The following is a 13,374-nucleotide window of genomic DNA, read 5'->3' as shown; positions in this document are numbered from 1 at the left end:
TATCCACTCTTCAGATCTAACGTAGAGAATATCGTTGACCCCGCCAGCCTGTCTAGAGTATCGTCTATCCTCGGCAGGGGATAGCTATCCTTCTTGGTAACATTATTAAGTTGCCGATAATCAACACAGAACCTGGTGGTACCGTCTTTCTTCTTTACTAGTACTACCGGCGATGTCCACGGGCTGTTAGATGGTTCGATGACACCCTCTTCTTTCATTTCTCGAAGGATTTTGTCAGTTTCTTCACGTTTGGCGAGCGGCAGTCTTCTCGGATTTTGTTTGATTGGTCGTGCATCTCCGGTGTCAATTTTATGTTGTACTAAATTGGTACGACCTCTATGTCCTGCTTTTCCTTTATCAAACACATCTTGATACTTGATTATCAGGTTTCTCAATTTTCTACTATCTTCGGGAGACAATCCCTTAACGTTTACTAACTCCTTCACCATTTTGTCCGGAATTTTTGAAATCGAAACTTTGGAGGCTTCCACGCTTCGAATGACTGAGGAGGCCGAACAACAGTACCCTAACAGGGTTCCCTTCTTCAAGGATACAGAATGATAATTCGTGTTCATTACTCTTACCGGTACAGACTTCTTCGCTCGTAGCAGGGGTTTTCCAACAGCGACCCCTCGTCCTATTTCGCTGTCATGGTTCCTTGGCTCCAACAGAATAATACTCCCATTATTCGTTTTACCTTCCAGGCGACCATCCAAAAATATCTCACAGCGCTCAGGGATCGAAACATCTTCTGCTACTACCACGCGAAGCGTCTCCTCACATTTTCGATGTAGAACCACTTCTTCTTCATTTATTTTCAAAATTTCTTGTTTGAGGTTTAGTTCAAAACCTCTAGTGGTCACGATGTCCATTCCGAGAATAAGTTCATCTTCGATGTCTGCTACTAACACTCGATGATTAAAACAGGTGCTTCCGATAACAAAATTAAGATCTACCTCTCCATGGATGAGAGCGCAGCTTCCTGTAGCTGTACGTAGTCGCCATTGTGTTGTTTTAATCCTTTTTGATGTTTTAAGGATATCCGGCCTGATGATCGTTTTGGTCGCACCCGTATCCAACAGCATGGTCCGTAACTCTCCATCCACGAAACTAGCCACAAAAATGCTGTTGAACTTGTGTTGTAGCGATGCGACTTGAACAGTTTTCGTTGGAACCTGTTGGGTACTGCTCCATATGTGTCCCTTTGATTCGACACTTGGCGAAACCGAGTCCACGTCTTTTTCTTGACAGTGACTTCTTACGTGTCCTGCCTGGCCGCAATTCCAGCAACAAGTCGGTCCTTTCTTGCCCATGTACTCCTCCATGACTTTCCGTACAATGCTTTCCACGGATTTGTCGGAACATTGGTTGACCGCCCGTACTCTCACTAGAGACCGAGAACTGTTTCGCGGCCTCAAATTCTAGGGCACGTGCTAAAGCATCCACCAAGCGCGTTGGGTGGGCTAGAAGAAGCGCTTGCCTTGTCTCCCTGTCACGTAAGCCATCGGAGAATGTCTGTACTGCCAACCGCTCCATAACATTCTCGGGCGTAGCAGGATACGCAAGGCGAACCAGGCGGGCTACGTCGGCTTCAAACTCCTGCAGAGACTCATTTGACTTTTGAATGCGATTTTTTAGCTGTGAATGATAGACATGTTCCAAATGAGCTTGGCCGTACCTCATTTCTAAATGTCGTACCAATTGCTGATAATCTCCCTGTTCCGATGGTGACAATGTCTGCAGGATATCAGTCGCATCTCCTCGCAGTGCGACAGTCAAAGCGGTAGCCTTTTCAGCGATTGTCCATCCGTTCGCTCTCGCAGCGGCCTCAAACTGGCAAAAATAATTGGTCCAAGCGGTTTTTCCGTCAAACTGTGGAGGTTTCATAACTGATTTTGAGGTATACCTATTTTCGACTAGTTTCGGTCTCTCCGATGTTTCTTGACATTTTGGTGAATTTGACTTCGTTATTTCTTCCCGTAAAATTTCGATTTTTCTGTTTACATCGTCCTCAATTTGTGTTATTTTGTCTTGTAGTTCCGTAGAATTCTCTATAATCTTATTGTTTAAACTTTCTTCTAAATTAATTATTTTATTATTAAAGCTGGCCTGTATATCTTTAGAATTTTCTATGATCATATCTTCTAATTTTTGGGAATTTTCTGTGATTTTATCTTCTAATTTTTGGGAATTCTCACTGATTTTATTATTTAAACAATTCAAATTGTCGTTTAAGTTTTGTAAGGACGAGTCAAGGTCACCTTCCAGCTCAAAGCAAAATGTGTCAGGATCCTCACCTTCCTCAATCAAAATGTCTCTCAGTCTGGCTTGTAAAATGCTTTTCTTTCCATCTGTTTCGCATTCCTTCTCTTCCAGTACGCATTTTAATTCCGACACTTTCAAGTCTTTCAACAATTTTTTCGAAGCCATTTTCAGTCTTTTTATTTTTCTAGTCTATCACACACGCCACACTTGACACCAATTGTTACGTTTTTCGTCGGTTCCGTGTGGATAGAAAGTCACAATTTATTTAAACACTATTTATTTAACACTAATTTACAAAAACAATAACGATAAAAGACTTATAGAACTATTTACAAACGATTTATAACTAAGAATTTATTTTGAATTTTTGCGCGTCAACTGCACTGGTATATTTATAACTGCCCTCTCTAGGCCACTGCCGCCGGCTTTTATACCTACAGCAAAAGAAATCTAGAATAGTCCATAGATCGTTAGGTGCGTAGAGAAGGTTTTCGAATGTTCTCGTATGTACTAGTCCATTCCAGTGGAACTCGATTCTTCTCGAACGAATGAATCATTGCGGTGTCTATGCGATGTTAAGGTCATCCGAGGGCGGGCCATATTGTGAGGTTAGGTCGAGTCCACACCGGCCCGCAACATTATTATATATATCTTTCCAAGATGGCGCCGAAAATCGGTATTTTGTGAATATCTCGAAGATTATGCGTTTTTCGTAAAAATTTGAGGAGAGCAAAATTAAAGAGAATAAAATTTCCTATAAAAAAGGTTTTATGAAAATTTTCGCTAAAGTCAACCGTTTAGAAACAAAACCCCTGGAAATTTTACAATTTTGCGTAAAATATGATATATGGTGGGTTCAACAGCCAAATAAAATAAAATAAGAATAAAATAAAATAAAATATGAAAGTTGGTTATATGGGATACCGTACATGCGTTCATACAGCCAAATAAAATAACAAATAAAATAAGAAGTCTTTATCTTTTAACTTCTTGTTTTATTTTATGTGAAAACGGCTTTGCGCACGCTTAATTCTAACCTACAAATATTTTCAGTTTGGATTTAATTTATTTTATAATTTCACATAAGTAAAATGTATAATATAGTAGGCAACGAATAAATAAATATACTATAAATAGTAAAATTACTATAAACAATCGTAAAAGTTAACTTTTATCCAGCCTCATCGTACTGCGCATGAGCAAATATATATTTCTTATTTTATTTTATTCTTATTTTATTTTATTTGGCTGTATGAACCCACCAATATTATGTATAGTCGATTTTCCGAAATCAAATGTCGATTAGGGTTCACTAAAACTAGTTTTAGTTTTGTTTCTTCAATTTTGTCATGAAACAGTGGCGTATCATTAATTCGCTCATTAATTTATGAATAATTAATTGTCGTGCTGGACAGCATTCATTGCGAACTTACCACCAGGTTCAGCATTGGTCTGGTTGTAGCAAAGATGCCGAAGAATGGGGTTGGAAGAAAACAAAAACAGGCATTACGGTCAGAACGTTAAAAGATCCAGCTCCAAAATCCCTGTTGGCATTTTTATCCTGTAAATGCAAAACCAACAACTATGGTAAAGGCTGCGGATTATGGAGTGTAGAGGTAAGGAGAAATAACTCTTATGGGACTTTTATTGAGAAAGTGGTCACAAAATGGGAAGAATAAGGGTTCGCCAAATGACCACAGTGGCGCTAAAAACGCATAAATCTAAAAAATGAAAAGTAACCATAGATAAGAGAATAAAAATAAATATAACCAAACATTACCCAAAAAAAGTTTTTTTATTTTTTAGAATATAAAATAATTATTGTTTATCAATATTTTGTGCTTTATTTATTATTTAACAATGGTTAAAGTGTATGTGGTGCGAAGTTGATTGAATAGCTGATGGAAAAATAAAGAGCAAAGGCAAAGCCTGTAAAATACATAATATAATTAAGTATTGTATAATTTGTATTATATGTAAAAATTAGAGTCAATCAAAAGTGTAGTAAACATTTTTCGTAAGATTATTGACATACATGTTACAAAGTATATTTTTACAATCCTTTTTATAAAGTTACAACCTGAATAAAATTTATTTTTAATGATTTTAAAGTTTGACAGACATGCACAAATTGTTGGCATTTTTTTAAACAAGTTAAAGTAGGAAATACATAAAATTGTAGGTACTTTCAAGAAATATAGTTAACTGTAAGTGCTGTATTTTAATAATCTGTCAAAAATCAAAATCATCAGGATAATATTAGGTATTGATTTTCTAACAAGAATTAGATTATAGTGATGGTCAACAGCATTTAGATATTGCTTTGAAATCTACAGATAAGGTATGGCAGTTTCGTTTTAAAGAACAAGATGTTAAAGTTTATGATAAAATTGTCATCAGAAATACTGTCCACTTTAGTATTTACATAGGAAAATATTGGAGGATGAAGCTCTACCTACTGCCTCAGGTTAATTTAAATTCTGAATTGCAACAACAGCAACAAGCAAGAAGGGCACCATTAAATGAATATTATACACATAAGTATATATTATTATACACAGAAAGAGTAATGTTATACACATAAATATTAACATTTTGTAGAGCAACAACAGAATAAAAAACCAAAATATGAACACCAGCAACTAAAACAGGAACCATTAAATGAATATTATACCCGTAAGTACAATTTGATTGAATAAAAAACAGCGTCAGCGATGCCTATGAAATGAAGTTTGCAGTCATTTTATATGTAAAATGATATGGAGAATGTCATCGAGATGTCATTCCAAGCCAACTGGACGCCGTGTTTTTTCGATCATACAGTATTGTTATACACATAAATAGTAATATTATACACATAAACATCCCTTGATAGAGATCAACATTTTGTAGAGCAATAACAGCATCAAATAATGGAAATAATGGACCTTATTGCACAAATCAAAAACAAAATTTCAGCATTACTACTTTATTGGTTATATCAATAAAAGAAATTGAGTTTATCAGTCTAGATCCTACAAGCAAGCAGATCTATCACATAATTTTTAAATGAAGATTTATCTATCATAGTATGTATAAACACTTTGCATCTTTTATTCAATGTTGTAATGAATTAACAAATTCCAGGTAATTTATTCTAATAACGAAAAAAAAACTTTGGATCAAAAAATATTTTCTTCTGATGAGGTTTATGAATATTAAAGTCTGTTGAAGTTTGGCCATTATGTGTTGGTATACAATTTATTTATGATGTTACAGTAGTTAAACCATCCGAGTACGAAACATGTTTAAAATCCACTATTCTTAATGAATGGAAACTACCAACTTGAGAGGAAGCTAAGAGAAAGGTTCTATTGGGTGGACTACAAAGGAAAAGGGATATACATGAGGATCTGAAGGGCTATAACATTACGTCTCAAGCCATGGGACAATAGGAAACGAAATTCAAAGGAAAATATTACAATACGTGGGATGCAAATTATAGTGCAAAAGAATTGAGAAAAAAGAATTATTAAAAGTAGTTATTGTTACGATACTTAAACCATCCGACTACCAAATATATTTAAAATACACTATTTCTGAATGAATAGCAACTACCAACTTGGGAGGAAGCTGCGAGAACGATTCTATTGGGTGAACTACAAGGGAAGACATGAGGATCTGGAAGGGCTATAAAATTATATTATTCCACGTCCCAAGCCATGCAAGCCATGTTGGAATAGCTGGGAGTGAAAAAGAAGATAATACTGCACACGATTCTTGTCTAGAAGTAGTTGATATTAAGGTAGTTAAGCCATCCGACTATCGAACATTTAAAATCCACTATTCTGAATGAATGGCAACTACGATGGCAAAACGTAAATAAATACTTGTACAGTATAAAATTACATTATATTGGCTTAATTTTTATACTAAATAAAATGTGTTACGTTATTTTTGACCTGCATTATATTTATTTAAATCCCATATCAATTAAACTTTAAATAAAGTTTTCCCTATTATAATTAACATTAATTTTAAACTAAATTTTTTTTCATCTTGAATGAGATTTACGAAATAACTTATGAGAAAAAAAAAAAAGAGGCTCAGTCTATTGCTTCTGAATAATCGATAATAAAACCACATGTTGACTTTACTTTATACTAAATAAATGTAGGTATGAAGTTATTTTAAAGCTGCATTATATTTATTTTAAACCCATCACCAATTATTACTTTAAATAATTTTTTTCTTAATTATAATTAACATTAATTTTAAGCTAAAACAATCAGAATAATGTTTTCGTCGTCTTGAATGACATTTGCGAAATAACTTATGAGAGCAATAAAAAAAGATCCTAGTCTATTGCTGCTGAATAAAAATCTGTAATTTATTTCATGCGACATGAAAATAAATTTGTATTTTTCATTCACGTCAAATATTTATGTCTTTTGAATCAGCTGTTCTAAAAATGTTCGGCGCATGTCTTAAATTTTAGGTTTTTGCTACAGCAGCGCCATCCTAATTCTTCCCTTTTTTTGACCATTTTTTAATGCACGGAGTTGTTTCTCCTTACCTCTACACTCCATACTGCGGATGCAGAAAAGCAGGATTAAAATGTTCAATTATTTGTGCATACTGCAATGGAAAATCCTGTGACAACGTCACTGAAGTGTCACTCGACGAGTCCGATGAAGAGGAGTTGGACTTGCCTGTAGATATCCCTCTGGCGGCTGAAGAAGAAGAGTTGAACGTATTGAGAATCCACCCTGATGAGCCCAGCACAGCAGACACGATCGAGTTTGACATCAATGAGCCAGATCCGTCGGGCTTGTGCAGATAAGTTAAAGTTTTTAATTTATCTAGTGGAGTAGGCCTCCGGGGAGACCACGTTAAAATAAACGCGCCATATACTCTACCTCTTGTGTGGTGTGGAAACAAGTATACATTTTCAATAATTAAAATTAATTATTCATAAATTAATGAGCGAAATAATGATACGCCACTGTTTTATGACAAAATTGAAGAAACTAAACTAAAACTAGTTTTAGTGAACCCTAATCGACATTTGATTTCGGAAAATCGACTATACATAATATATCATATTTTATGCAAAATTATAAAATTTCCAGGGATTTTGTGCCTAAAGGGTTGACTTTGGCGAAAATTTTCATTAAACCTTTTTTATAGCAAAATTTATTCTCTTTAATTTTGCTCTCCTCACATTTTTGCGAAAAACGCGTAGTTTTCGAGATATTCACAAAATACCGATTTTGGGCGCCATCTTGGCAAGATGGCGGCGCCGCGCCGGCGGCAAGTCTGGAAATGTGCATTTTATGGATTTTAGTTAGGGACCCCAAAACCTATAAACCTGCAAAGTTGCAAAACTTCCGGACTTTTTTCCAAGCAAAAATCCCCAATGACTGAACTATATTAGATATCCCATAAGACCGAAAATACGAGATATATTTTTATAAATACACTTTTTAAATTCTTAAGCAAGCAGTATTTATACTATACGAAATTCAAATAATTTGTTTTCTGACAGATGGAAATAAATTGTCTGACCGTTTGACACTTAATGTCAAAGGAAGCTAGATAAAATCAAGAAAAATATACGTTTTCAAACTAAATCTTAAATAACTTAAAAACGATTTATTTTAGGTATAGGAACAAGTATAGTTAAAAAGTAACGAATTGAAAAACTGTTGCATTAGTGAAATAAAAAAAAGTGGGTCTCCATTTGAAAAAAATGATTTATGATAATTTTTTCACTCACACTCATTACTCAATTCCATGACAGCTACCGTCATTATTATATGACATTTGAACTATTTAATTTTTGAAATAGATAGCCACATGTCTTCTCTTTATGTCACAGTGGCTGTGGTAATGACTAAGTTTGAATTTTAGGCTATAGAAATTTTTTTGACAGGTAGTTTTTTTCGTCCAAAAATTTTAAATATTTTTTTTTCTCAAAAACGGTTAATGTTAGATATAGAGTGTTTAATATCAAAATTCATAAAATTTTACAGAGAATTTAAGTAAATAATAAAAAATTGGGGCACCCATTTAAAATAAGAAAGTCTCTTTCAACTTCCGGTTTTTCCGGAAGTGTCGCCATATTGAAAATATTTTTAATCGATAGATCTCGTTGTAAAACATTGTTGTGCAAAAAATCTCCGATCTAGATATTGTGGTTCTCTAGAAACTTCTAATGCACGCTCAGCCTGGGACACCCTGTATACCCGTGTATACTCCATACACATATAATAAGTATAGGATAGTATTACCCTTGGTATTACAAAGGTATTATTAAAAAATGATAGTACTATAGACTATATAGTCACACGTCCACACACATTTATTAATAATTACCTATTGATGTTTGTATTTTTTATAGTTTAAATAAATAATTAAGTACATTATGTATCTTTCTATAATTCTCATCCGTTCCCATGCATTTTTGTAGAATATGGATAAAGATGAAATTAATTCCATGCTTTTAGAAGAGCTACTAGGAATTTCAAATAAAAGGCTAAAATATATCTTTGAAGGCAAAAATTTGGATGAAGAAAGTTCTACTGATGAAGACCAACCTGTGGATGTAATATCACTTGACGACATAAGTGATGACGATTTTGTAATTATCTCAGGTAACATTCAATATTATCAGAAGTGATATTGTACGATGAAAACAATATTTATTAAAAAGTTACATCAGAATTTTTAACCATCAAGGCCAAAGCCATAATTTGTTATAAAACTTTTTAGTTTTATATAATAATTAACAAAAATATTATCTACAGCTTATTGTAGATGAAGAAGGGCAAATTAACAAATCTGAAAAACGTAAAAAAATAAAAGAAGAACTTAAAGAAAAGTCAAGAAAAGTAAAAAAAGAGAAATTAGACAAAATTGATGCAAATAATAAAAATAAAGTAAAAAGTAAAAATAAAAATGTTTCTGCAGAAAAAGAACCAGTGGGTGAGGAAAATCTTATGAGCGTTTTGGAGTTGTTAGAATTACAAGCTAGGGCCAGAGCTATTAGGTATCCATTAAATACTAATTTCCATTTCATTTTAAATAAATTGATATTAAGATATATTATTATTTCACACATATTAATATGCATATATAATATTCTACGTCAATAATTTCAAACCTTTGTCCTAAGATCCCAATTAGAACTGGAAAATAGGAAAAAGAAAGAGCACAAAGATATTTCCGAACCTGCTCAAAATATAGAGGATGAGGACGACGATGAAATCATTATAGAAGTTCCTAAAGAAGAAGAGATTGTCATTCCCTCGAGTGATTCAGAAAATGAAAAAAATGACGATTACAGTAGCCAGAGCAATTCAAGTAAGCATAACAATATGATACAATTTTGGGGTATTTGCTTGTAAGTATTGTAGTATTGACATCAGCCCGTCTGCGCGCATTGCTTGAAATTTCAATGATATAAAATATACCCATATGTTGGACGATGGTATGTGTTTAATACTGTTAATCTTCTAATGTGTTTAATACTATTAATCTTAAACGTCATCGGAAGCAAAAAAATACAAAGAACAAGGAAAATTATTTAAAATATAATATCTAAATACAACTATTCAAGAATACTTTATAAACCGTTGCGTTGACGTGGTGATAAAAAAAATAATTAAATTTGTTTGCCCTTTTTTATCTAGGAAGGGGTAGCTTAGGTTTGGAATAGTGAATATTTCGAACGTTTTTCTTTCGATTTAAAAATACTTTTCATATTTTTCAAAGTTCAAACATAATAATCTAAGTTTGCACAAAATATAAAGTTATATAAACAGAAATAATGATAATTTTCCAATGCACCGGCCGACGCCACCTCTCTTTTCCATGCTTCACGTGATCCGACAGGCGCTTACCTATTGGCTGCCGTTCCATCTGCATAACGTCGCGAACTGCCGACTTCAGCACCGGTCTCAGAACTTCGTACTGTCGCCAGCGACACTGATTGACACTTCAAAGAACCAATGTCAGTTTTAAATTAGTCAGCACAGCTCTCATTGATTGTTTGATGTGTCAAACAGTGTCGCCAGCGACAGAATGTAGTTCTGAAAACGGGGCTTTAAACATTACCCATCTCTAACTCCGTTGAACGTAAATCGAACTGCCAACTTTTCGACGAGCTGACTTTGCTCATTTTCTCTACCTCTATATTTCTGGTCTGCACATATAACTAATTTGATGTTTAGGTATATGACTTTTCTTTGACAGGCAGTATTTGGCTCCAAAAATAAATATTTGTCTTTCCAATAAACGGCTAGTTTTAGATATATTAGTAGACTGTTTTATATCAAAATTTTATAGATAAAGGGGCATATTAGATAAAATGTCACCATACTGAAAACAGACATTGTGAAACAGATGTGCAAAAATATTCCGATCTACGAGTATTTACTTCCTGTTTTATTTTTGTCTGTAGTAGTAGAGCAAAATAAAACACTAACACCCGTATTCATAGTCATTCGCCGGCGAGGCGTTGAAAAATCTCCCAGTCGCACCGCCAGCGAACTTTCGGCGAAGCGAACGATATCAATTTTGAATGCATAGACGATATCCTCGCCGTCGCCGCGCTGGCAACTCGCTATGACTCGTGTGGCGATTTGAGCAAGCGCATTTAATTTGCCAAGCGAGACAAAGTCAACGGAGCGTAAAAATTAAATACCGAAACTAGAGCAGTAGGAACAGGGAACTGGAAGGAATTGCACCGTGGTCTCTGTTCATACTCTCTTTACATTTATTAATTTTGACGCTCTCATAAGCATCTAATTGCGTGTAACTTGAGACTAGTTTAATTAATTTTAAAGTATTAATATCTATACAATGTTTTTTATCAAAAATATTGTCAAGGTGTATTCCTGGTTGCATAACTGCATACTGCTAAAAATCTATTAAAAAATCCATACTGCTAAAAAGAAAATTATAGAATTCTTTAGAAAAATCTAGAAACAACCGCCAGGGGGTATATAAGGCCCGCGCTTTGACAGTTGGACAAGTTTGAAGTCTAAGTCTGAAGTTGAAAATACCGCGAAATACCGTTAGAGTAATAGTAGTTGCATAAGTTGTGTTGTAAATAGTATAAGTTGTGTACAGAGTGAAACAAATAAATTCGTTAAGTATTTTATCGTGAGTTTAAATAGTGGACCCACGGAATTCGTAACAATTGGTGTCGGAAGTGCGATTCAAGAAGATTTTAAGAAGAATTAAGTGGATTGGAAGATTTTTTAGACCGGATTAGAGTATTTTATGGTTGGTACAAGGGAACAAGCGAAGAAAATGGAGGAAGTAAGCAAACTATTAGGCGATTTTATGGAGAATATGAGAAGGAGAAAGCAGAAGAACAAGAAAGACTCCGTAAAGAACGAGAAGAAGAGCGAGCCCGATTAGAAAGAGAAAAGGAAGAGGAAAAACTACGACGTCAACAAGAACAGGACCGGCTTGAGAACATTTTCGAAGATTTGAAAGTTCAACGACAACAAGACAAAGAAGAAGAACAGGACCGGCTTGAGAAAATTTTAGGCAATTTAGAAAGTCGTCAGAAGAATGAATGGAGGGAAATTTTAGAAGATATAGAAACGCGCCGCCAAAAAGAAAGACAAGAAGATCAGGACCGTCTTAAGAAAACTTTAGAAAATCAGGAATTTCGACTACAGAAGAATTTTGAAGACCTGGAAAAACGACAGGAGAACCATTTCCAAGAAGTTGTAGAAGATCTGGAGGAACGCCTTCAGCAGAAAATGGAAAAATTGGAGATGGACCTACAGAAGACCAAGGTACAAGTGGCGTTCATGGAACTGCGAACCTCAAGGCCCCAACCTATGATGGACAAACCACCTGGACTATGTACCACCGCCAGTTTGAAGCAGCCGCCGCTGCCAACGGATGGACCGACCAGGAGAAAGCAGCGGCACTTGTCATCGCGCTGCGTGGCCCTGCCCTGGAACTGTTGCAAACTATTCCTGCAGCCCAACAGCAGGAATACCAAACTTTGGTCGCTGCACTGGACAGAAGATATGGCGACCAACATCGAAGCCAACTTTACCAGGCTCAGATCAAGACACGCCTGCAGAGGTCCGGAGAGAGTCTGCAGGAATTTGAAGCAGACTTACGTCGGCTGGTACACCTAGCGTATCCTGAAGCACCGGAAGGATTTAGGGAGGAACTCGCTGCTCAGTGCTTTATCAGCGGACTGAGGGACAACGAATTACAGAGGGCGCTGCAAATATCCCGATTTTCTACCAGCAGCGAAGCACTGGTCAGGGCGCTGGAAATCGAAGCTGCATTTAGCGCCATCCCTAGACCGAAGATAAGATCGGTAACGGTTGAGGAACAGCCCGGAAGTTCTCACATACGTTTGGAGGAGATGTTTAGTAAACTATGTGAGTTACTAGTGAACAAGAGTAGCAACAACACCCAGACAGAGAGCTATAGAAGATCACAGGACATAAGGTGCTTTAGATGTGGCAGGAATGGCCACATCAAACGGGATTGCCGCGTTCAAATGCGATCCCGTTCACCATCCAGAGAACGTAGGCACCAGGAAAACTAAAATCAGTCAATACTAAGGGGCGAGTATTGACTGGGGAGAACAGAGCCCCCAGGATTTTTTCCATTAGGAGTCTGGGAAGAACCGCTGACAGTTTAGTGATCGACGGGAAGGTCAATGGTAGGAGAATCCGAATGACAGTGGACACTGGCGCTATGGTATCGTTGGTGCGGGCTAACTCAGTGCAAGAATTGAAGCTGATGCCTCTGGGAAGAAGAGTGTGTTTACGTACAGTTACGGGGGAAATGGCCGTTTACCGGGAGAGGCTATAGTCGAACTGAAGTTAGGAAATTTGAAGTTTCAGCATAGCGTCTTAGTGGCAGATATTGAAGATGACTTCATCTTGGGCATGGATGTGATTCGTCAACATGGATTTTCGTTCGATCACCAGAGAAATATCTTAAATATTGGAAATGAAGAGTTCATGTTATCTCCAGACGAGGGACCAGGCAGAATGGATGTAAGATCAGCGGAAACTGTGGTGATACCTGGTAATACCGAGAAGATCGTATTCGGTAAAGTGGAGAAAATCGCTGGGTGCT

At 35.8% G+C, this 13,374-nt stretch overlaps 1 protein-coding gene and 1 long non-coding RNA gene across 3 annotated transcripts in view; both read left to right on the top strand.

Annotated features, from left to right (window-relative positions):
• LOC115891073 (rRNA methyltransferase 2, mitochondrial) overlaps window positions 1-13,374 on the top strand; it is a 33,043-nt gene that overhangs the window by 13,104 nt on the left and 6,565 nt on the right. For both annotated transcript variants that reach the window (XM_030911477.1, XM_030911482.1), the window contains 3 exons: window positions 8,717-8,900; window positions 9,064-9,295; window positions 9,422-9,609. In XM_030911477.1, coding sequence (XP_030767337.1) covers window positions 8,717-8,900; window positions 9,064-9,295; window positions 9,422-9,609 — 604 coding nt within the window. The remainder of the gene's footprint in view (window positions 1-8,716; window positions 8,901-9,063; window positions 9,296-9,421; window positions 9,610-13,374) is intronic.
• On the top strand, window positions 4,460-5,630 carry LOC115891093. The gene is made up of 4 exons (XR_004051750.1): window positions 4,460-4,806; window positions 4,867-4,941; window positions 5,158-5,333; window positions 5,392-5,630. It is a non-coding gene; the product is annotated as an uncharacterized LOC115891093 (long non-coding RNA).

The sequence above is a fragment of the Sitophilus oryzae genome, unplaced genomic scaffold (genome assembly GCF_002938485.1).
Source record: "Sitophilus oryzae breed Bouriz unplaced genomic scaffold, Soryzae_2.0 scaffold_1179_pilon_pilon, whole genome shotgun sequence".
Classification (NCBI taxonomy): Eukaryota; Metazoa; Arthropoda; class Insecta; order Coleoptera; family Curculionidae; genus Sitophilus; species Sitophilus oryzae.
Note: the sequence above shows the minus strand (reverse complement) of the source record. Positions and strands in the feature narration are given on the sequence as shown.